Raw genomic sequence first — 22,574 nt, forward strand, 5'->3', positions numbered from 1 at the left:
TTCAGAAATCTGATGCCAAGAGGGTAAGAAGCTACCGTTAATCGTTGAGTATATTCTGGTTGTCAACACTAACAACGCACTTCACTGCATGTTCTGACGTACACAACGAGAACAAATCTGAATCCGGATAAGGTTCCACGCATTACTTCAAACAACAAAGCAATTCTTCACAGCTTTCAAAGCAATATGTAATCTCTGTTCAGTTTCCTCTATCAGCACTCTACAAATCTACACGACCTCGAGCACGACTGATAACAGCAGCAGAGCACACCACCTACAAACCCGCCCGCCAGTTGCACACCAGTTTGGGAATGTCACAGTTGAAACCCCAGCACGAGAATTGTAGCAGTTCCGAAAGAAAGACAGCCTCACCTCCTCAGAGGCAATTAGGACTCGTAATAAATAACACACACAAAATGCTGGAGGAACTCAGCCGGCCAGGTAGCATCTATGGAAAAGAGTACAGTAATAAATGCTGGCTTTTATCCCACAAAATAAACCATAAAAAATAAATTACTTGCGCCGTGAGGAAGTTTGAGAGTCTCCTAAAGGACAGTGACTACATGGTAAATATATGACATTGACCGTAAAACGCTTGGGAATGTCTCTCCTTCGGGTTGGACACTTCCATCTCATTGAATACACAGCAAACGAAATTTCAACAAGATAGTAATCTGCAATGCAATAGGAGCGACTGTTCCGACCTGCTGAGTTCATCCAGCATTTTTGTACGTCAGGAGCTGGACCCCTCCCTCCCCGCACTCACCTGGTTACTTCGGGAGGTGAGAGCGGCGGCTCTGCCGGGGGCACCTGGCTTGATCCGGGTACAGTAGTCGAACATCTCCTGCACCGAGGACACCACTTTCTCGGAGCAGAGCCGCATTTCGGTGATGGTGTCGGCCGCCTCGATCAGGTCCCGGTACCTCTCGCCCACCATCTGGCGCAGTTCCTCCTTCTTCTGCTCGATCTCAGCGCGGACTCGCCGCTCCACCTGCCGGATCTCCTCGGTGCTGTAGCGCTCGAAGAGCGACGCCGAGTCGTGGATGTCGCTTACACGGAGGCTCTTGGCGGGGACGGCCATGGCTCGGGGCGGGGGGCCAGGAGCTGCGGCGATCCCGACTGGAAGGTGGTCACCGCCTGTCGCTGAAGGGCGGTCAGACCAGCCCGAGCAACGGACCTGCCGATTCACCGAGACAGTTCGATGGCGAGTGCACCATCCTGTACACAGCGGCCCGAGTCGGAAGTCGCTTGGTCCTCCCGTCCGATTAGAGACGTGGCTATTCGGGGGGAGGATGGAAACTGGTCCTACTACGCAGGCGCGACACTGGAGCCCAAGGGCGCATGCGTGGAGTCTTACGTCCCGGCTCGAATTGGGCTACGGTTTGCTTGACGGGTAATCAACCCTCCAGTCTGTCGCATGCGTGGAATCAACACCTCCAGCCTGAGGAGGTCGGAGCTTGACGCATGCGTGGAATCAACACCTCCAGCCTGAGGAGGTCGGAGCTTGACGCATGCGTGGAATCAACACCTCCAGCCTGAGGAGGTCGGAGCTTGACGCATGCGTGGAATCAACACCTCCAGCCTGAGGAGGTCGGAGCTTGACGCATGCGTGGAATCAACACCTCCAGCCTGAGGAGGTCGGAGCTTGACGCATGCGTGGAATCAACACCTCCAGCCTGAGGAGGTTGGAGCTTAACGCATGCGTGGTATCAAAACCTTCGGCTTGAGTTGGTGGTGTTTGGCGTTTCCCGTTCGGCGCACGCGCGGGAGCAGTCCTCTTCCCCCCCCCCCCCACCCCGCCCCTCCGGGATCGGGGCGTAAAATGGGGGCGGCGCAGTTGCAGTAGCGGAAGTTCATAGGTGAGCGAGCAGCATGACAGCTCCTCACCCTCGGCTCTGATGCCGGAGTGTCGACGGCTGCGGCGCTGGTGACACTCACCTACCTCGTCCGGTAAGTGTTGGCCGCTTTCCAGTTCGGCTCGTCGCGGGCGGTGAGGGAGCCCAGACCCCCCCACCGGCGTTCCCAGGGTAACGGGATGGTGGCCTGATCGACTTGGGTAACTTCTGCTTCTACCAGGAAGCCAAACTGCAAAAAAAATACCGGCGGATCCGCATCGCCCAGATCCTGTTTCGCTGTAGAACTAGGGCTGGTCTAGCTGAATCCCCTGCCAGTCGATATTTCTTGTTGCAACTCAAGGACAAATTTTATTTTTTATTTCATCTTGCATTGTGTACCCTGCAAATAGACCTATCAAATAATGTATAGTTTGTACATCAATTAAACCTTTCCATTGGAAATTAACTCCCCTATCCCTAAGCTCATAAGCATAGACCGATAGATGCAGCGTCTTTTATGTTGTGATCTTGATATTTTTGATGACACAGGTTGACTTGTTCTGTAAATTCCATTACTGTGTTTAAAAAATCCGATTAATTGGGTTTTGGATACACAGGAGACTGCATTTGCTGGAACAAAAAAGGAACAAGCTGCTGAAGGAATGCAACAGATCAGCCAGCCAGTATCTGTGGAGGCAAAGGAATAGTTGATATTTCTATTGAGAGCTTGCATTAGGTTTGGAAAGTGTGAAAGTATCAGTCCTGAAGAAGGGTCTCGGCCCAAAACGTTGACTGTTCACCTTTTTCCATAGATGCTGCCTGACAAAATTCACTTCACATGCTGGTGATGATAAACCTGATTCTGATTCTGAAGTGCTGAGTTCCTCCAGTATTTTGTGTGTGTGTAACTTTGGGGCCTCACCCCTACCACTCACCTCTATATGAATATGCCCCCTTTAACTTTTCAGTTCTGATGCAGAGGTTCAACCCAAAATCTTGAGAAATCCTTTTTCCACCACAGATGCTGTCTGACTACACTTGTGTTTTTTTTTTGGTGAAGCTGCCAACGTGTACATTTCTTGCTGGTCCTTTGTACACGTTGAGCTGGTGGTTGGTTTTCAAGCCATGATGACGTTTGAATGCTGTCATTTAGGTGTGCCTGAATTGAATCTCAGACTCTTTCATTGTCTTTTCTCAACCCACATTTCCCAGCTCTCAGCAACCAAGTTTCTACCCACAGCTGAGCTCATAAGTTTTGAAGGCACAAGCAACAACATCATGACACTTGAAGCAATAAGTATTTTCTCTCAGTTTGGTTTGATACCCAGTTGGCATTCCACTTCCAAACAATGTTAAACCTGAAGTTTTACCAACTTTGAAAGTGTTGTACATTTTTGCTTAATGTATATCAGAACCCAAATATAAAAGCACTTCCATGACGCAGTAGAGAGGTTAACCACCCTCTTCAAGAAGAAGATCCCATCTTTTATTTTATAGCTATGTACCTGTTGAGGGTATACTAATGAAAGTATCTCAACATGTACTCTGTCTTACCCCTTTAAGATCTTGTACATTTCAAGAAGGTCAATTACCATTTTTCTGAAGTTCCAACAAATACAGATCCAACTTTTTTAGCCACATAAGTCAAGACAACCCTCTCACTCCAGAAGTTAGTCTATTAATCTCTTTTTGACTGCTTCAAATGCTAGTATATCTCTGCTTAAATAAAAGGGCCGACACTACCTGATACTCCAGATGTGGTCTCATCACCAAAACAGATATAGTACTTTTGAGCAATGTACTTTAGCATTGTGAAATTTGATATTTTCTCACTAAAGCTCCCCAACCCCCCCCCCCCACCCTTCCTCTATTTCCCACACTGATCTTTTACTACTTCTCACCTGTCTCTTACTTCCCCTGGGTACCCTCCTCCTTCCTATTCTCCTGTGGTCCACTCTCCACTCCTATCAGATTCTTTACTCTCCAGCCCTCGACCTTTCCTACCCACCTTGCTTCACCCATCACCTTCTAGCTATCCTACTTCCCTTCCCCCCATCTTTTTTATTCTGGCATCTTTGCCCTTCCCTCTCAGTCCTGAAGAAGAGTCTCAGCCCAAAATGTCTACTGTTTACTCTTTTCCATAGATACTGCCTGACTTGCTGAGTTCCTTCAGCATTTTGAGTGTGTTGCATGTAAATTTTTTTTGTAATGAGCAAGTAGGAACAAGTAAGCTTCTGTCACAATTTAGCATTATCTGCAGTAATCATATTGTTCGCTGTAGATTTGTAGCATCTATTTAATTTATTTAATCTATCTAGTGAATTTATGTAGCTTCAGTTGCATAGTGGTGAGTATAACACTTTACAGTGGCAGCTGCCAATTCCTGCCATTGTCTGTAAGGAATCTGTATGCTCTCCCCATGACCGTGTTCATTTCCTCCCACATTCCAAAGACATACAAGTTAGGTTTAGTTATTTATGGGCATACTATGTTGGTGCCAGAAGATTGGCGACACGCCAACACATTATCCACGCTAAAGATGTATGTATGTATCGATGAAACACTGCATTTTCGATGTACATGTGACAAATAAAGCAAGGGTCTCGGCCTGAAACGTCGACAGCGCTTCTCCCTATAGATGCTGCCTGGCCTGCTGTGTTCCACCAGCATTTTGTGTGTGTTGTTGTTTGAATTTCCAGCATCTGCAGATTTCCTCGTGTTTGCTCTTTAAAATGATATTTTAGCTTTCAGTAACCCATGTCCTAAGCCATTGTATCTTGGATAAGAGTTAGTTAATTATGGATTTGGTTGTCATGTGATGAATCTATAATTATCATTTATCGCGGATAACAAGGCACAGAAGTCAAGGTCATCCACTGCAACCAAGGACGGCCCCCATTATGACAACTACTCATATCTCTGGACCCGGACTTCTGATGTCAAAAAGTGGAATTGCCCCAGTGCAACGGCTTTTCCACTTTAAAAATTCTTTCGCACAGTTTACCTGTCATTATACGGACAGACAACATTGCAGGTTACTTGCAATATCTTGGCAGGCTAGCAAGATACACTAATAATGCAATGCAATGCAATAGAGATAATCTGACCCAAACTCCAAGTGAAAATGAAATTAAAGCACTTTTTTTAAAAAAAAGTCATCTGAGAGCTTCAAAGTTTGTCAGATGTTCAATCCTTATATGACTTAAAAAAATAAATTGTGACTACTTGCTTAGAATTTGCCAGCTGTTAACTGTAGTTCACGTATGATCATGAAATCTGGCATTGTCAGACAAAAAGGCAATTCACATTGTTTACAGAATGGAATTAAAGCAAGACTTTGAACTAATTGTAAGCCAGCAATGCTGAAGTAATAAACTGGGGTACTTGCAACAGGAGGGGTGAGGTGAGGGTTAGGATTGGAAATAGAGCAGTATGGGGTTCGAGATAAATGTATTCCCTGCTGTTGTGGAATGGTGAAAAGGAACCAGAGGAGTTTTATTTTCCCGTGCTTAATTCTACCAACACTTTTGGAAGCAGAGAAAGCTAAGATCCTGATGTGAGTTCCTGCCCAGAATACATCAAGACAACTGATCTAATCAGTAACAGCTATATTACATATTGCAAATGATAGTCAGCGATTAACAAACCACTTGTGTTATTTATTTCTCTGTGGAAATTGGAGAGAGTTATGGTCTCTTAACTGACATTTTGTGTGATGAGGAAAAAATTGGATGATCAGAGACATTTTTGTTCCACTTGGTTAACTTAATTATAGTAGTGTGTCAACTGCGGCTCACTTAGTGGCACTTTCTCCGCCAAATCACATGTTGTAGATTCAAACCCCACTGCAGACTTCAGCTGTCAGTTCACTGCACTGGGGGAATGATGCGTTATCAGTGATGTTGTCTGATAGATATGATGTTAAATGAGTGCTTCAAATGAATATGGAAGATCAATTACTTTATTTTCCTGGTGACCTGGTCTGTATTTATCCTTTAATTATAATAATTAAAAAGCAAATTATCTTGTCCTTGACACATTGCTATATGTAGGAGCTTGTTTTCAGCAAGTTGGCTACAATGTTCCTCCATTTTAACAAGGATAAAACCTGAAATAAAATGTACTTATGGTGGAGGAAAGGCAGTATAAAAATGCAAGTTTTTCTTCTTTAACTCAAGTAGGTGGATAATTGGGATATAACAAAAGCTTCAGCAAGCTACAGAGTACACGCTCTGAAGAGATGAGGCAACCAGGATCGAGCAAACTGAGTGAAGGCAACTTAAGAAATATTAGTGCTGAAAGATCATAAAATGTAAAATTGCACCTTTGTTTGTGGGATTTAGTGTAAAATAAAAATCCTCTTTTCAGAGTTAGCTGTTCAATTTTCAGCCCAAAAATGTTTATTAGGGGGTTTCTGTGGATCTTTATTGGGAGATCTTTATTCTCTAATTTAGCAATTGCAGAAAATTAAAGTAATTAAGCAAAGCTCTTTAACTTGTTTTGAGAGTTGTTGAACTGTTAAATAAAGGAAAATATTTTGTGCGAAGGTTGGGAGAGGGGGCTTTGGCTTCAATATTTCTATCATTCATTTTATCAGGTTCTTGTTTTGTTGATGTCTGTGAAGAGTATGAATTTCAGGTTGTATACGTGTATTAATACAAAGGGGGTTGTACACTTAATAACTTGACACACACTTTGTTTTTCAATAAATTAACTGACGATAAATAAGTCAGGCATTTCATCAATGAATTGAGAATTTAATGACAGTAAACCCATGATAAATGGCTATCCTATCATTCAGAAAGCACAGTTGTTCTGCTTCTAACTCCTTTGCTTCCCATACTCCCCCTTAAACTCACCAGGTCTCGGGTCTGTATGTGGGCTTTCTATAATTTGTGAAACAGCCTTTTTGTGTTGTAGAGTGAGGGAATTAAAAAAGCAAATAGCAAAAACTACTTGTGTCACAGGCGGTTAATGGTCTTCTATCTGTATTCCACAGTATTTTTTTGGAGACAGTAGTGCCATAGAAGTGAATGGGTTACTCTTTCAAACAGCTGTGGAAGTTGTGATAAAAATACACAGTAGCAATACTCACTGACTTCCAGGCTATAAGTTCAGCAGTGCATTTCCCAAGGCAAATATAGACAAATTCTTATGAGGTACTGGACAGTTCTTTGTTTCAAGTATGAATTTTGCATTGATAATTTGAAAAATCTTTTCCTTCCTATTTTGTACATCCATATTGCTAGCAAACTGATGATTATCTACGTCAAATTTATCATCTGATTTCCTGTTGATGGATGTAGAAAAATTGAACTAGGAACTTAAACTCTGAACCTATTATTATTAACAGTTTTCCCCTGAAGTATGTTTTATTGAATATATGCAACTACAGATCTTGTTCAGTTCAGATAAAAAGATTGACATAGCAAACCAGTGCTTCAGGAGTTCAAAACATTTATTTCTATGTTTACTTCGAGGAACTTGAGGTAAATTACTAACAGCTACACTGCTGAGTGAAGCACAGAGCGCACAACTGAAGCTTTTCTTTGGGGGTTAAAAACTGATGTAAATTCAAAGCTGGATTCGGCTACTAATGCTGAAACCCTGAGGGAGTGCTGAATAATGAGTCCTTTTTATTAGTTGCCGTTGGGTGAGTCTGACGTTTTAGAGATCTGTGTCTTATTTGCAGACAGATGTAGTCTGTTGGGGTGAGTTTCCAACACACTGAAGTCTTCTGGCTAACAACTGCAAATGGTCACATCAATACTTGGTCTATTCGCATCTCAAAGCAGGCTTTTCTAAGTTACATGTGCATCTGATTCAAAGGCTGTTTTTAATATTCAGAAATTGTCAGGAGTTTAATAATAACATATAATTACTCAGATACAGGCATTTTATGTGTGTGTCATTATACTTATTCTTGTTTTTCTTACCTGAACAAACCTAATAGTTACTAACAGACCAAGCTTGTTAAATTTGTTTCAGCTGGGGTTTCTTTTATCAGATGTTAAACATGAAATGTTTGAAACACTGAGCGAGTCAGGTGATATCTGGAAAAAGAGATAACCTTTCAAGTCTGAGAGCCATAATCAGAAAGTCAAAAGGTACACAAAATAAATGAATTATTGAATCCAATTATTTGTTTTTTAATATTTCAGATAACTATCAAGAATATTAAAATGATCTATGTACAAAATTGTTTAAGACCACATTAAGCAAATTTTATTAAATCAAAACGTGTGTGTGGTTTTTGTGGTAGGTCAATATTACAGCAGGAAATTCATCTTTTGCACTTGAGAAGACTTGCTGTAAAATTCAGCTGTCAGGTCTCAGATGAAAAGCTTAGCTAATATAGAGTATTTCTTCAAGGATTATCGGACACCTTTTATTAAGGACTTCCTATGCGGTGAAAGTATGTCTTGTGTGTAGTAGTGCTAGTTACTGTAAACTTATTTTGCTGAATCCACAGTTCTCTAATTAATACTTTAGCTGAATACTTCAGTTGGACTGAGATTTTATTTTTATTTATTATATATATGTATATATAAAACTATTACCTTCTATGGCCATCTTGCAACATTATTTAAATGTTTTTGTAATGTATTGATGTAGAATGAAGGAGTCCTTCTGAAGGGTTTTGGCCAGAAACATCAAGTGTACTTTTTTCCATAGATGTTGCCTGGCCTGCTGAGCTCCTCCAGCATTTTGTGTGTGTATTGCTTGGATTTCCAGCATCTGCAGATTTTCTCTTGTTTGAAGTTTTACCATTTATTTCCTTTCTCCTTTCAGATCTAATTCTGCCTTTGCTGAAGCCTAATGTCTGACCATCTCTATGGTTTGCCTGAAGGAAATGATTCTATGAGCTCCCTTCGCATATCCATTGGTGGTCTTCCCGTTATAGCTTCCATGACAAAAACAAGAGACTCTCGTTTTCACCTGAAATGGAAGGCTATACTAGTAGCTGCTGTCATTCTCTTCATATTCTACATGGTATATTTTCACAAAGGATCCTCACCTAGTTCTCATCTGCGAAATGTCCACAACTGGCAGATTGATAATTTTCCGAGGGACAGGTACAACGATACATACCCTCTTTCACCCCCACAGAAAACGCTGGAAGGCATCCGATACCGTATCGGCCTGATTGCTGACCTGGACACCAGCTCAAAGAGTGAATTGAACACTTGGGTCAGTTACTTAAAGAAAGGCTACTTAATTTTATCAAACAGTGGTGACAAGGTGTCTATAGAATGGGACAAAAATGACTCCACTCTCAAAACACATTTGTCGGAAAAAGGACGTGGCATGGAACTGTCAGAGCTAATAGCATTCAATGGAAAACTTTACACTGTGGATGACAGAACTGGAGTAGTGTATGATATTGATGGGGACAAGGCAGTCCCTTGGGTCATCCTATCTGATGGTGATGGGACTGTTGAGAAAGGTATTGCAGTAATTTACTTTCTCTGTTTATGCACTATAAATTGCTGTAGGTCTTTTGGAAGTCTGTAGCTTTCAATTCACTGTGTAAGATCCTGAGTAAAAGTTGGTTTATTTAATGCTTTTTATAAAGTCACATGTAAAACATCTAAAACCTGTAGAGAACATCGAATTATCTGGAAAATAATTTCATTTCATATAACCAGTAATGCAGCAAAGTCTTTGCTTCACAAAAAGAGAGGTGAGCTCTCTCAAGAAGAGATGGGAAACATTGAAGAAGCAGATTGCTGAGGCCTTCTCAGATGGTGAAAACTGGTAATTAAAAGAAGACTGAGTTTCGGAATGTATTGAGTAAAGATGGAAGGCTCTGTAATCAATAGTGAAAGGAATTGCAATGGGTAAATGGAAAAGGAGTAAGTCATAGTTAACAGAACTGCTGATGTGATGTTAAACATACATTGGAGGTACAAGGAGACTTTGGAGTTTTTGTGCAGAATTCTCTAAAGGCTAATTTGCAGGTTGAGTTGGTGATGAGGAAGGCAAATGCAATGTGAGCATTCATTTCGAGAGGACTAGAATGTAAAAGCAAATATGTAGTAATGCTGAGGCTTGATAAGGCATTAGTCAGACCACACTTGGAATATTGTAAGCAGTTTCAGGCCCCTTATCTAAGAAAGGATGTGCTGGCATTGAAGAGGTTCCAGAGGAAGGTCACAAGAATGATCCTGGGAATGAAAGGGTTAATGTGTGAGGAGTATATGGTGATTCTGGGCCTGTACTTGCTGGAGTTTAGAAGAATGGGGGGAGGGGGAATATCATAGAAACCTATTGAATATTAAAATACTTAGATAGAGTGGATGTGGAGAGGATGTTTCCTATAGTGGGGGAAGTCTATGATCAGAGGGCACAGCCTCAGACTAGAGGGGCAACCATTTAGAACAGAGATGAGGAGAAATTTCTTCAGCATAGGACGTGAATCTGTGGAATTAATTGCCATAGACAGATATGGAGGCCCAGTCGTTGGGATTATTTAAAGTGGAAGTTGATAGGTTCTTAATAAGTCAGGGTGTCACATGTTATAGGGGAGAAGACAAAGAATGTGGTTGAGGAGTATAATAAATCAGCCATAATGAGCATATTCAATGGGCAAAATGATCGAATTCTTCTCTTGTGTCTTACAGTCTTGTAGAAGATGTTAGGCAGTGGGATTAAGAAAGGCATTGTGAATGTCCTGACTATGAACAAAATCACCAGAGAGACACTGAAGTTAGTGGATATAGATGTCTTTATTCAGCAAAACGAGCAGCAGGCACCATATTTGACACATTCTTGAAAGAAGAGGCCTGTGTGACGAATATTACATGACATTTTTATATACTAAGGATCAAAGGTAACAGCAGGACAATTCTATAGTTGCAATGTATCTAAAATGCTTCCTTTGAATTACATTTCTAATTTTCAAACACCTCCATCTTCACACCCATACCCCAGACACTCAAAATGAATGTTAATTCCCACTGACACTGAGCAGCATTCATGCATATGCAGGCATCTGCAGTCAAATGGACTGTTTCTTGCTTTGCAACCACCCCCAAAATGCAGCTCCAGAGCGACCATTGTTCAGAGCTGCATTTTAAATTCAATCTACAATCCACATTCGGGCCTAAAGACTGGCTGCTGTTAAAATTAGAACTTGCTATATACCATTACTCCAGAATATGCCCAAACAGTGAACAAAGACAGAGTTTTCCAAGTCAATGCCCCTAGAGATGTGGAACCATCAGGATCATCTTAATGAAGGTAATGAGTGAGCCAGGCTTATTTTAAAGTTGAACTCAGGTAGCTACTCATATATTGTAGTGGGGCCAACATTTAAACTATTTGGAAGGTAACAAAAATAGTCATAATTTGCAGGAAAAATAAATGCTTTCTATGGGTTATTGCAAAATGTTCAGATGAGTAAGTGATGTGTTATCAGCGATTCTGTTTGATAGATGTGTAAAATCAGTGCCTAAAATGAATGTGGATGACCATAGTTGGAGAAGGAAGTAGAGGAACACATGAAGAAGGAGCTGGCATGAATCTGGGGAAGGAATTGAGCGCATAATTTATGTGAAATGACATTAAGAAAGAAGCTTGACGATGGGAAAGAATTTGGTTTGATGCTGGAAGGGTTGAACTTGATAGGCAGGGGGAAATCAGAGAAAATAGTGTACAGTGATGCAATTGTACCTTAATGAAAAATAAGAAAAGGAGCTCACTGGGGTATCTTGAAGTGAGAATGAAGAAATAGGTAAAGCATTTGCCTTGCGTTTCCTCAAAAGGAGCTTATCGCTATTGAAGTTTAACACTGATGATCATTATCCGCAGTCAATTCTTGGATTACTAAATGTTGCTTAACACAACCTGTTGGAGCAGTATATTTTAAAATGGTTTCTGCAAGAATGGATTAGTGGCATGCTGCCAATTCATTATTATTAACAATGTGCCAGGCTCTTGGATTTGGTGTTTTACTTTTACAAATTGAGGAGTTCCCCCTCACTTTCACTATAAGAAATTTCCAACCTCTGGTCCCTTCCAAAACCACTTTGCAACACATTGGATTTCTGTAAGCAAAATGGTTTCACTGGAGAATTAAAATACCATGAAGAGAAGAAAATTCTCCAATGGAATTATTCCATGGGAAACATTCTTGAGCTATTTGAGGCAGTTTGGTTAAAATCATAAACCTAAGCTTTCTCACTGCCTTTTAATGCTATAATAAGATCAGTCATGGGAGACCCCAACTGTGACAATACTCCAAAACCAACGCTAGTAACTGAACAAAACTGTGTTCTTACATTTAATGTCTTGAAGGCAAATTGGAGACATACTTTCATTTGATGGTTATTTTACTGTTTATCAGTCCATTGGTGAAAATGCAAGTATAAAACTATATTTTATAAAACCATGTAACACAAGAGCAGAATTAGGCCATTTAGCCATCGAGTCTACTCTTTCCCATTTGATTACCAACTAGCTCGACAGTATCTAGTAGCATCAAATTGGACCATAAGCAGGCACACAAACTTATGTCAGTATGCATATATTATATATACTATATATATTTTTCTGTTGCATAGACATGAGTAACTCAGCAGTCTGTGAAGGGATAAGTCTTGTTCATGTTTCACTGTATGCCATTCATTCAAAAGGTTTGTGTAAATCCTTAAAATGAACTTCTGTGCTTTTTTTAGGCTTCAAAGCTGAATGGTTAGCAGTAAAAGATGAGCACCTTTATGTAGGAGGACTTGGTAAGGAGTGGACTACCACCACAGGAGAGGTAGTCAATGAAAATCCAGAGTGGGTGAAAGTTATTGGCTACAAAGGTGATGTGAATCATGAGAACTGGGTGCCTCACTACAATGCTCTCCGTGCAGCTGCGGGCATCAAGTCTCCAGGTAAGAGCAGTGTGTGCCTTTGGTGACTCAGCATACGTGCAGAAAAACCTAGTATAACCTGGTCTTGTGCAAAGGGTGATTATTTTCCTGTGGAGATATGAAAGAGCAACAAGTGAAACCGTGAAAATGAAGTGACCCAAAAATTGGAAATTAACATGGGTGCACACCATTTTCTATCAAGGTTACAGGATTATTCCTGTCACTGCCCCCTCAAAGGGTCATAAAGATCTTTAAAGTTGTGATCTACTTTATCACTGGCATATAATCTTACCGGTCACTTGAGTAAGCAGTGTTGAGCCCCTTACTGAGAAAGGATGTGCTGGTATTGGCGAGGGTCCAGAGGAGTTTCACGAGAATGATTCTGAGAATGGAAGGGTTAGCGAAGGAGGAGCATTTAATGGCTCTGCACCCGTAGCGACTGGAGTTTTGAAAAATGGTGGGGGGGGGGGGGGGAGGAAAGATCTCTTTGAAACCTATTGAATATTGAAAGGTTCAAATAGAGTGGATGTGGAGAGGATTTTTCCAGTAGTGTGGGAGTTTAGCACCAGGGAGCACACCCTTGGAATACAAGGACGTCCCTTTAGCACAGAGATGAGGAGGAATTTCTTTAGCTGGAAGGTGATGAATTTGTGGAATGCATTGCCTCAGGTGGCTGTGAAGGCTAAGTCATTGAATAAATTTAAAGCGGGAGCTGATAGGTTCCTGATTAGTAAGGGCATCAAAGGTTACAGGGAGAAGGCAGGAGAATAAGACCATAAGACATGGGTACAGAATTAGGCCATTCGGCCCATTGAGCCTGCTCTAGCATTTTCATCATGGCTGGTTTATTATTCCTCTCAACCCCAGTCTCCTGTCTTCTCATGAATGATTTAGATGATAGATTTGATGGCTTTGTGACCAAGTTTGCAGATAATATGAAGATAGGTGGAGGAGCAGGTCGTGTTCAGAAAGCAGGTAGTCTGCAGAAGGACTTAAACAGATTATGATAATGGACAAAGAGACTGATGGAATATAGTGTAGGGAAGTGTATGGTCATGCACTTTGATAGAAGGAATAAAGCTGTAGACATTTTCTAAATGGGGAGAAGATTCAAAAACAGGTGCTAAGTTCTTGGGAGTTCCCTGCCTTTTCCAATGTTTTATGGTCTAAATGTTTTTTTAATCACAGTTGTTTTAGATCATAAAATTAACCAGTTGCTCACTGAGTAACCTATTCCATAAACTTGGCGACACCACACATTCAAAAATCAGATTTGAATTTTATTAAACCATAGCACACATTGCAATTTGTTTTGTCAATAACAGAATATTATCATTGGCTTGGCTTGCCTGTATGAATTACTCCATGGGGAAATAGTTTTGGCTTTGCTTTTCTGCCGTACACTAGAAAAAAACAATTCAAAATTGTGTTTCCGTGCAAAGACTAGGAGGGCAAACCTACCACGCGTAGAAATGGATTACAGTTGGAAATTTTATTTACCAAGTAATGCACATTTACTTTGTTTTTACCAATTATGACAATTGTAATGTTATGGAAGTGGATTGAAAACGTACCAAAATTAAAATTTGAAGGTGGATATCGGTTCTCATTTTTAGGGCTATATTGTTGGGATGTACCCTTCTCATTCTTTTAATTTGTAGCACTGATAAGCCTTCTTAATTAAATTCATTTTATAGGAAGATTACAAAAGAGGGATATGGTGTAACTGAGTCTTTGCAATGTGATTTGCAATTTTCCTAGATTGAGAATGAAGTGTCATCATTCTCTTCTAACACAGGATATCTGATTCATGAATCTGCTGCGTGGAGTGATCGGCTGCAGCGCTGGTTCTTTCTGCCACGGCGAGCCAGCAATGAACGCTACAACGAAAAAGATGACGAGCACAGGGGAACGAACCTCATTATTAAATCTACTCAAGATTTCAAAGAGGTCTCGGTGAGCAAGATTGGAGAGGTTAACCCAACACGAGGATTCTCCTCCTTCAAGTTCATTCCTGATACAGACGATCAGATCATTGTGTCACTGAAATCAGAGGAAGATAATGGGAAAATAGCCACCTACATTATGGCTTTTACTTTAGATGGACGCTTCCTTTTAGAGGAAACTAAAGTGGCTGACATAAAATATGAAGGAATAGAATTTATATAAGATTCCTCCTAATCAAAAGTGTTGGGATTTGGATCAAAGTGCTACTGCTTCCAAGAATATCCAGAAAAGCATTTCCTGATGAATGTTGGTTTCCTCTTTAGAATGGTTCTTCGTTGCTTTTAATCTGAAGTTGTGTTCTTTTGTAATACCCTGTTTGTTTACATTAAAGAAATTGAATCTGAGGTATTGCAAAATCAGAACCTCTGCACTCTTCTTGAAGATATTTTTAAAATTTTCTTGTCATTTTTAAAAATATATATAGCTGGGATGTTGCCTTGTATTTACATGCCATAAAACCTGCAACCGTGCCGTAAAGTTTACTTGTCCCTTTCCCTCAGATCAAAGCTGATTGTTTTGTTAATCTGTGAATTTGTAAACTTTAAACTTAATGAAGTTACATATCTTAAAACCGGAAATAATTAGTAAAATTACTATTTCACATGGATAGAGTATCAATTTGCAGGATAGAATATCAGTGACTTTTTCAAAGAAATCCTGACCTCACCAGCATGTGTTTTATATATATTCATACATGGGAAATGAGCATCACTGGTTCAGCCAGTATCTATTCCCCCATCCCTCATAAAGCATGCAGTTCTTTAACAGCTACTTTGACTGTGCTGTTCCAGAATTTTAATGCAGCTGCAAATAAGGAACGGCAACATATTTTCAAGTCAGGATGTGTTATTTGAAGCTCGTGAGGTTGTCATGAGCTGTGAGCCACATCCATTTGTGTGACAGTTTGTGGATTTGCAATTGAAAAGCCTTGGTAAATTGCTGCATGCAAGTTGTGGCCACTGTAGTCTGTATGTGGTAATGGATGATAGGTGCTGAATGGACTGGCGCTCAAATGCACTGATGTACTCGAGATATTCATAAGCTGGAATCATCCAGGCAGTGTGGAGAACAATGGTTTACTCGTCTGTAAAATTAAAACCTAGTCCAAATGTGATGAAAGCCTAGGAATGGGATTCTCAATCATGACCAAATCTCACCTGTAAATATAATCATCTCAAATGTGCAATTGAAACAATTTGTGTGTATTCTTAAATGAGCATTATTCAAAGAATTTACAGAAAAAGTATTCTGATTGCTTAAGAATACTCCAGTGCTGCCAGTGCACCTTAGTTTTGGTGAAGTTGCACTCAATGCTACCAGAATGTAATGTATATTTCTAACCAGACTTTGGATCTTGGGGTATACAACAGTGTATCTATTTCACCAACGTGATGTATCCCATTCAGTCTCCATCACAGGATCTTCTGTGTTGAATATTGCTGCAACTGGCCTATGTTCCATTCTTAATAGGTATTCTTCTATCCAATAAGTCAATGAAGCCTACTTTGGCATATCATGAACCCATTTGCTTGTTCCACAGGGTGTATGTCTTTATACCGTGTAGTTCAGTGTACTTTAGGAAGAAAATAGTCAAATATTGCTCTCTTGTGCAGGTCTCTCACTCCCACTTTCTTCTCAAGCCATTGACAATTGTTGATATTAGTGTATCAGGAAGAAGAGCCGTACTTTTATCTGACCATGGAAATTCAATGCTTTGTGAAATTATATCAGATACCCATCTTCCTCAAGTTCTCTTTGAGCTTTGTAAAATGTTCAGAAGAAAACCACCAAAGACTGCAACATTACAGGATTGTTTTCCAATCTATATTTTTTCATCATACTGATCAATGTCTTTTGCAGCTCCTGATTAGTCTCATAAATTGTATTGTATTCTGTAACTTCCATCTGGTTTAGTTTTACACAAATTTGCTGCAAGGCTGCACTTCTTCCTACACTCGACCAAGAATTTGGCATCTTCCTTTCTTTTTAAATCTGGCATTTAACCAAAGCAGTTTTCAATTGATTAGCCAGTAATTTGCCAGATTTATCACCACATATATATAAAACTGTCTCCTAGTCTTAATTGATTTTCAATCGAGGATGTTAATAATAGACTATGCTCCATTTGAAGTTCAACTCTCTTTTTATAAAGCTCCTTACTAGGAGCAATAGAATATTTCTTAACAATTTCTTTAATCTTGTCAACCAGCAGAAGTATTTCATCATTGATTCGTTTTTTCACTCCAGCAGAATATGAAATAATTTGTCCACGGATATATGCTTTAAAAATGTCCCATAATACCCCACTGGAAAAGCCAGTAGTTAGCAAGGATCTACCATTCAGACCTGAAATTGTTTCATAATGAACAATTGAGGTTGAAGAATCTATAAAAATAGAAACTCCTTTCACTTTAGCCTGAGAGTTCGAATAGTACTGTTCTCCCTTCCAAAACCTGAAGAAATATTGATTATCCTCTTTCCTCACATGAGTTTCTTGTGCAAAGATAATATTAGCATTCATTCTGTGGAAAACTTTTTTAAAAAAAAAATTTCTGTTTAATCAAATGGTTTAAACCATTTGTATTCCAAGAAACAAAATGAATAATCTTATCCATGTTACTAGTATCTGCCATATAGTAGGTAAAAGGTTAATCAGAATACAAGCTCATGAACCCAGAAGAGGAAAAAAGGTTCAAAGAGGAACCGGAACTTTCGACACTTCGGACATTTTTGTAGTTTCCAGTCAGCCCAGTTGGAAAAATTTAAACTAAAAGTAAAAGTAGAAATACCCCCTGCCCCTACCCACAAAAGCCCAAAAATAAGCCAAAGAGTGGTCTGAAAGCAATCTAATTCTAAATCTAACCCCATCTCTCCTGAAGACAGCCCAAAAGATACATGATTTGAAAAAAAAATTCAAAAAAATAAAAAAAGATTACTGTAAAGGAAAAAAAGACTACAATGGTTAATAAAAAAGTTTGCTTTTTTAAAAAAATACTAAATTTAGAATATAAAATAGAGTACCATTGTACTAATATTTTGAAAAAAACAAGCGCCAAATAGTATTGTTAGTTGTTTTCAAACACAAACGATTGAAAATGACGTATCAAAAAAATAAGGTCTTATGGGAAGAAGAAGGCAAAATGACATCTTGGAAAAAAAACAAAAAAAAACTGAATACTTCTCTGTAAAAATTTCAAAGAAAAAAACAGAATCAAACACCAAATCCTTTACTTAATTACTCTCAGAATCAAAAGATTAAAAGTAAAAAGAGCAGAGTCACTAAAGGGAAAAGAGAGCGTTTAACTAGACATACAAGACAAACCTACACTACAGACCGAAAGCAAAGATCCTCAAATTATAAAGGTCCAGATCTATAAGGTAATTATTAGCTCAAAAAAACCAAATCAGAACAGATGATGAAAAATACGGTACATTGATTAGTCCATAATAGAAGAACGCTGCTCCTCGAGGAAATTTTGAGCTTCACTTGGAGAATTAAACAATTGGCGAGAATTATCCGGAAGGACAACTCTCAAATGCGCTGGAAACAACAGAGTTTGTTTAAAACCTTTTTGATGGAACTCAGACATCACGGATTTAAAAGACATCCATTCCCTCAAAACTTCAGGACTAAAATCTTCGACGATGCCAAATTTGAAACTTTGAAAATCGATCATACCCTTCTGCCAGGCAATTCGAATCAAACGATCCTTGATATGAGCATAATAGAGACGAATAACAATTGGCCTCGGCTTGGCATCACTGGAAGGTTTAGGACGAGGAATGGGATGAGCGTGATCGATCACTGGGGGTCATCCAAAACTTTTGAACCAAACACATCAATTAGAAATTGAGAAAGGTATTCAATAGGATCACCACTTTCGACGTCTTCAGGAAGCCTGATTATCCGCAGGTTCTGTCTCCAAGATCGATTTTCGAGGTCGATAACTTTGGATTTATAACGTTCCAACAATTGAGAGGTCGAAGATAGCTTTTGTTCCAAAGTTTCAATTTTACGATCTCTCTGGCGAACGGCTTCATCGAGTTCTGAAATTCTTGCTTCTTGTTCATGTCTAAAAGATTTGATACTGTCTTCAACCATCTTAAAAACTCCAAAGTGGAGAAATTTTCATCTAGTTTTTCATATAGAAGCTTCAACATTGTATCAAAAGTTAGAGGGACTGGCTTGGATGAAGAGTTTGGCATCTTTTGCAGCCCCTTCAATGCTCTGGAACCTCAATACACATTGGAAGATACTCTAGTATGCATGACCTGACAATTTGGGCGTCGATTTTAGTCCAAGGGCAAGTACCATTTCCAATCTGTAATCCAGGCTCATTCATCTAAATTAGTTGAGTCAAGTTTAAAGTATTTACAAACAGCTTTAAAATGCAATTCATGATTATTTTCCCTGAAATTGCATTGGTGCTATTGAGATTTGACTGGGTTTAAACTCTTGTACAATGTAATGGCAAGTTATTGCCAATTAATACATTTTATGGTTGGCCTTCCCTATGTCAGTTATTGAAGGAGGTGCCTGTGGGAATAATACATCATTACTTTGAGAAATTATTTTTTGCTTCCACATGAAGTTGTACTCTGGATTGAGTAGCACACCACTTGTTAATACTCAACCATAGGTAGCATTCACATTGATAAGCTGTTGAGATATCTCAAGTGGCACTCCTAGAGATGGTTTGGAAGACTTGAATATCTTTACTGATGGAGACTTGTACATTTATCTATGATTTCTCGTAAGCAGTTATATTTTTTGAATTGTTTTAAAATGATGTCATGTACGACTAACTAGACTCTGTACATTGAGTAATGCTTTCCAATGTGCCACTGCAGGCATGAATTGCCCTTTATTTGCTCTCATAATTCAGTGGCTTGTAAGTTTCCTTTGAATGAAACCACATGAACTTTTAACATCACGCAAATCAACAGTATAAAAACGTTTCCAAAAGAGTTATTCTTTCCTGCTACAAAGCTATAAACTAGAGAACATTTTCAATGAAAATAAAACATTTTCTTTTTATACCATTCAGATCCATCTGCATTTCATATTGAGAAGAATTTCCCTCTTTGTTTTATTTTACAGAATCATCCACCCTAAACACAGATACATCACAAGCAGCATGCTCTTTTCAATTAGTTCTAATGTAGTCAGAATTAATTTTTGTATGTTTTTGTACATAAAATCAAAGCTTGCTAAAATTTATTACAATGCATTTATTTATAAAGTACTGAGCCAGCCAAACATTAACCAACTCAAACTTGAATGTATGGCACAATATACACCCCGCCCAAACTTGCCCAACACAGTTAGGCTCAAGTTGGGAAGCCAGGCTTTGGTGGAAAATATTACACCACTGTCCTGGTTTTAGCTTTTTACTTATTGAAAAGCTTTGGAGAGTAAGAAGTTGGGGCACTGAGTTCTGTCCTTCTTTCTGTAGTTAACCAAGTAAGACTTAAACCTACTCTTCTCCTGTTTGCCCCCTCCTCTGAGGAGTATAGTGTAAGATTTCAATATGAGTAGTACCATTAAATGCCAAGGTTTCATAAGAATGTTACCGGAGACTTTCAAAGCATCTTCCAATATTCTGTGCTTTTGTATAAGTACTTAATACTTGATGTTGCACACTCTCAAAAAGTAATGGTGGAGTTTTTCTGTTGAGTTCTCACACAAATTTTTCCAGCATAACTTGTCCAAAATCATCCAAACCAGTGCAAATGATCACCAAAATTGAACTGTTTTTTTTTAAACACACATTGTAGTGCACAGCTGGAATACTTTGTACAGTATACTGTGTTCTCCTTTTAAAGGCTATGCTTGTCTGGGAGGCACTGGAACAAAATTCTCGCTTGATTTTTGGGATGAGGGGTGTCCTGAGAGGTTAAATTGTGAGGCTGTTATCTCTCAGGTTCAGAAAAATGGAGTGATCACAAAATAATGTGCATGCTTCAGACTTGCAAACTAGAATTGAGGAGATAAGGATAAAACATTCAGAATTTTGGTAAGAAGGAAGTTCTGAGGATTGAGATTTTTTTGGGGGGTGGAATTTGCATATTAAAGGACTATGCTTGTTCAGTTATTAAGTGTTTGTAATCAGAGAATTGGATAGGAAAATGGAGTTCAGGTAAAAGAGTTGCCAAAATCTTGGTTTAATATTTGAGTAATATTTAGATTGTTTAGTAAATTAAAGCAATGAAACTACTAAGTGTGCCTGCATATTTTAAATAACATTCAGTAATTTCAAATTGAATTATTTGCAGATCACAATCGACAATCATGTTTATTTTTTGTAATTAAATCACTTTATGCTCCATAAGTACACCAAGTTACTTCTTTACCCATACTACCTGTTTGTGCTTGTTACTAGCATGTCTTGCATCAGTGAAAGAGGTGAGTTAAAGTGAATCTTGGTCCATAACACTTAAAGAAAGAAAGCACAGTTTGTACTACAGCTTGCAGTCAAAGTAAAAACTCTACCCCTGTATCATGATGGTCATCTTTATTTTGACTTGAGTTTGATCATCTGGAAATTGTATTCAGATAGTTATTATTCATTTTAAGTGCATTTTGCATTCTGGAAGAGATCACCTTCTGTTTGCAGATTTAATCACCTTATTCATGTGAAAATCAATTTAAGTCTGATAATAAATTAGTAATGAAGTAGTGGTTCTCTGCTGCTTAATTAATTTTTATTTTATTTCTGTGATTTAAATAATGGTTATGGCCATGGGGTGTTTTAACTTTATCCTTATGGTAAAACACTTTTTAATGTTATTCACTGGATCTTTAGATGGGAATGGTTTGTGAAAAAGGCACTGGGAATTTTACAAAATAGGTGTTTACTTAAAATTGAAGTCCAATAACTAACGCGACGTACAGTGCATAGATGTGACTTGTCCGCCAGTTCTACTCTGACTCATCTGTATTTGAACAAAAGAATGTACGGTTAAATTTGTTTGGATTTCATGTAATTGTTCATGCTGACACCAATAAATCTACATCCAATAATTTAAGTAGTGTTTAGGTTTGTTCACTTCAAACTGCACTATTACCAATTACTAGCCCAGTCAAACTTGTCAGTAACAGAGCTGTTGCCCAATTTTGAACGAAGTGTGACTTCTGAATGAGCACTTGCAAGACTAAGATATATTATCAGCTAAAATAAAGCCACTACATTGTGTGTAATAACAACAACAGAGCCAATAATTTAATTCAGATTTTTAAGTAAATTTTAAAGATGTAATTGAAACACCAACCTTCTCAATGGATAATTGGTATGAAGCAATAGAAAATCTTTTTGTATTCATTCAAGAGAGCTTCATAGGCTCAATCAGCATTTAATTTCCTATTTCTACTAGCCCTCAAGATGGCATTGAATTGTGGTCTTGAACCACTGATGTCCTTGAAGTGTGGGTATAACAGCAATACTTTTGGGAGATCACATTTAAGGAATATTAGTATATTTCCAAGCTAGGCTTTTATTTGGCTTGGATGGCAGCTTCCAGTCCTGTTCCCATTTGCTTCTAGTTCAGGGGTTCCCAACCTTTTTTATAACATGGATCCTTAGTGTTAACGAAAGGTCTGTGGACCCCAGGTTGGGAACCTCTATTAGTTGGCAGACGTTGTGCATTTGGAAGGTGTTTCTGAAGGAGTCTTGGTAAGTTGCAGCAGTACTTTCTGTAGAATATAGGTACTGTGCATTGGTGGATGGAGTGAGTGAATGGAAGTGGACTTGGTGCCCTTTCAGCTTTTTGAGTTGTTGTAGCTGCACTCATCTAGGCAAGTGGAGAATATTAAAAAATAGGAGCAGGATTAGTCCAACTGGACCATTCTACCTGCTCTTCCATTCAATAA

The 22,574-nt window shown here is 39.0% G+C and overlaps 2 protein-coding genes across 5 annotated transcripts in view; one reads left to right on the top strand and one right to left on the bottom strand.

The window, feature by feature from the left end:
• The window catches only part of cog1 (component of oligomeric golgi complex 1), a 40,293-nt gene extending 39,001 nt beyond the window's left edge, over positions 1–1,292 (bottom strand). Inside the window, exon 1 of one of the 2 annotated variants that reach the window (XM_073026239.1) lies at positions 767–1,292. In XM_073026239.1, the coding sequence (XP_072882340.1) occupies positions 767–1,081 (315 nt within the window). In that variant the 5' untranslated portion in view covers positions 1,082–1,292. The remainder of the gene's footprint in view (positions 1–766) is intronic. The other variant, XM_073026238.1, reaches the window with a different exon arrangement.
• A 275-nt stretch (positions 1,293–1,567) lies between these two features.
• cant1a (calcium activated nucleotidase 1a) lies at positions 1,568–21,728 on the top strand. 3 transcript variants are annotated; one of them, XM_073026241.1, is made up of 5 exons: positions 1,568–1,950; positions 7,824–7,942; positions 8,628–9,282; positions 12,515–12,718; positions 14,496–21,728. In XM_073026241.1, exons 3-5 carry the CDS (start codon positions 8,655–8,657, stop codon positions 14,864–14,866), a joined length of 1,203 nt encoding a protein of 400 aa, XP_072882342.1. In that variant the 5' UTR covers positions 1,568–1,950; positions 7,824–7,942; positions 8,628–8,654; the 3' UTR covers positions 14,867–21,728. The 3 variants fall into 3 exon arrangements, with proteins under 3 accessions (XP_072882342.1, XP_072882344.1, XP_072882343.1); XM_073026243.1 differs by having other exon boundaries at positions 7,843–7,942; XM_073026242.1 differs by lacking the exon at positions 7,824–7,942.
• The last annotated feature ends 846 nt before the right edge of the window (positions 21,729–22,574 follow it).

The sequence above is a fragment of the Hemitrygon akajei genome, chromosome 22 (assembly GCF_048418815.1).
Source record: "Hemitrygon akajei chromosome 22, sHemAka1.3, whole genome shotgun sequence".
Lineage (NCBI taxonomy): Eukaryota > Metazoa > Chordata > Chondrichthyes > Myliobatiformes > Dasyatidae > Hemitrygon > Hemitrygon akajei.

Excerpts from the sequence above, each read along its gene's own strand:
- cant1a (XM_073026241.1), top strand. The coding sequence starts at position 8,655 with ATGTCTGACCATCTCTATGGTTTGCCTGAAGGAAATGATTCTATGAGC. Across the intron at positions 9,283-12,514 it reads TGATGGGACTGTTGAGAAAG|GCTTCAAAGCTGAATGGTTA; the intron begins GTATTGCAGTAA and ends TGCTTTTTTTAG. Across the intron at positions 12,719-14,495 it reads TGCGGGCATCAAGTCTCCAG|GATATCTGATTCATGAATCT; the intron begins GTAAGAGCAGTG and ends CTTCTAACACAG.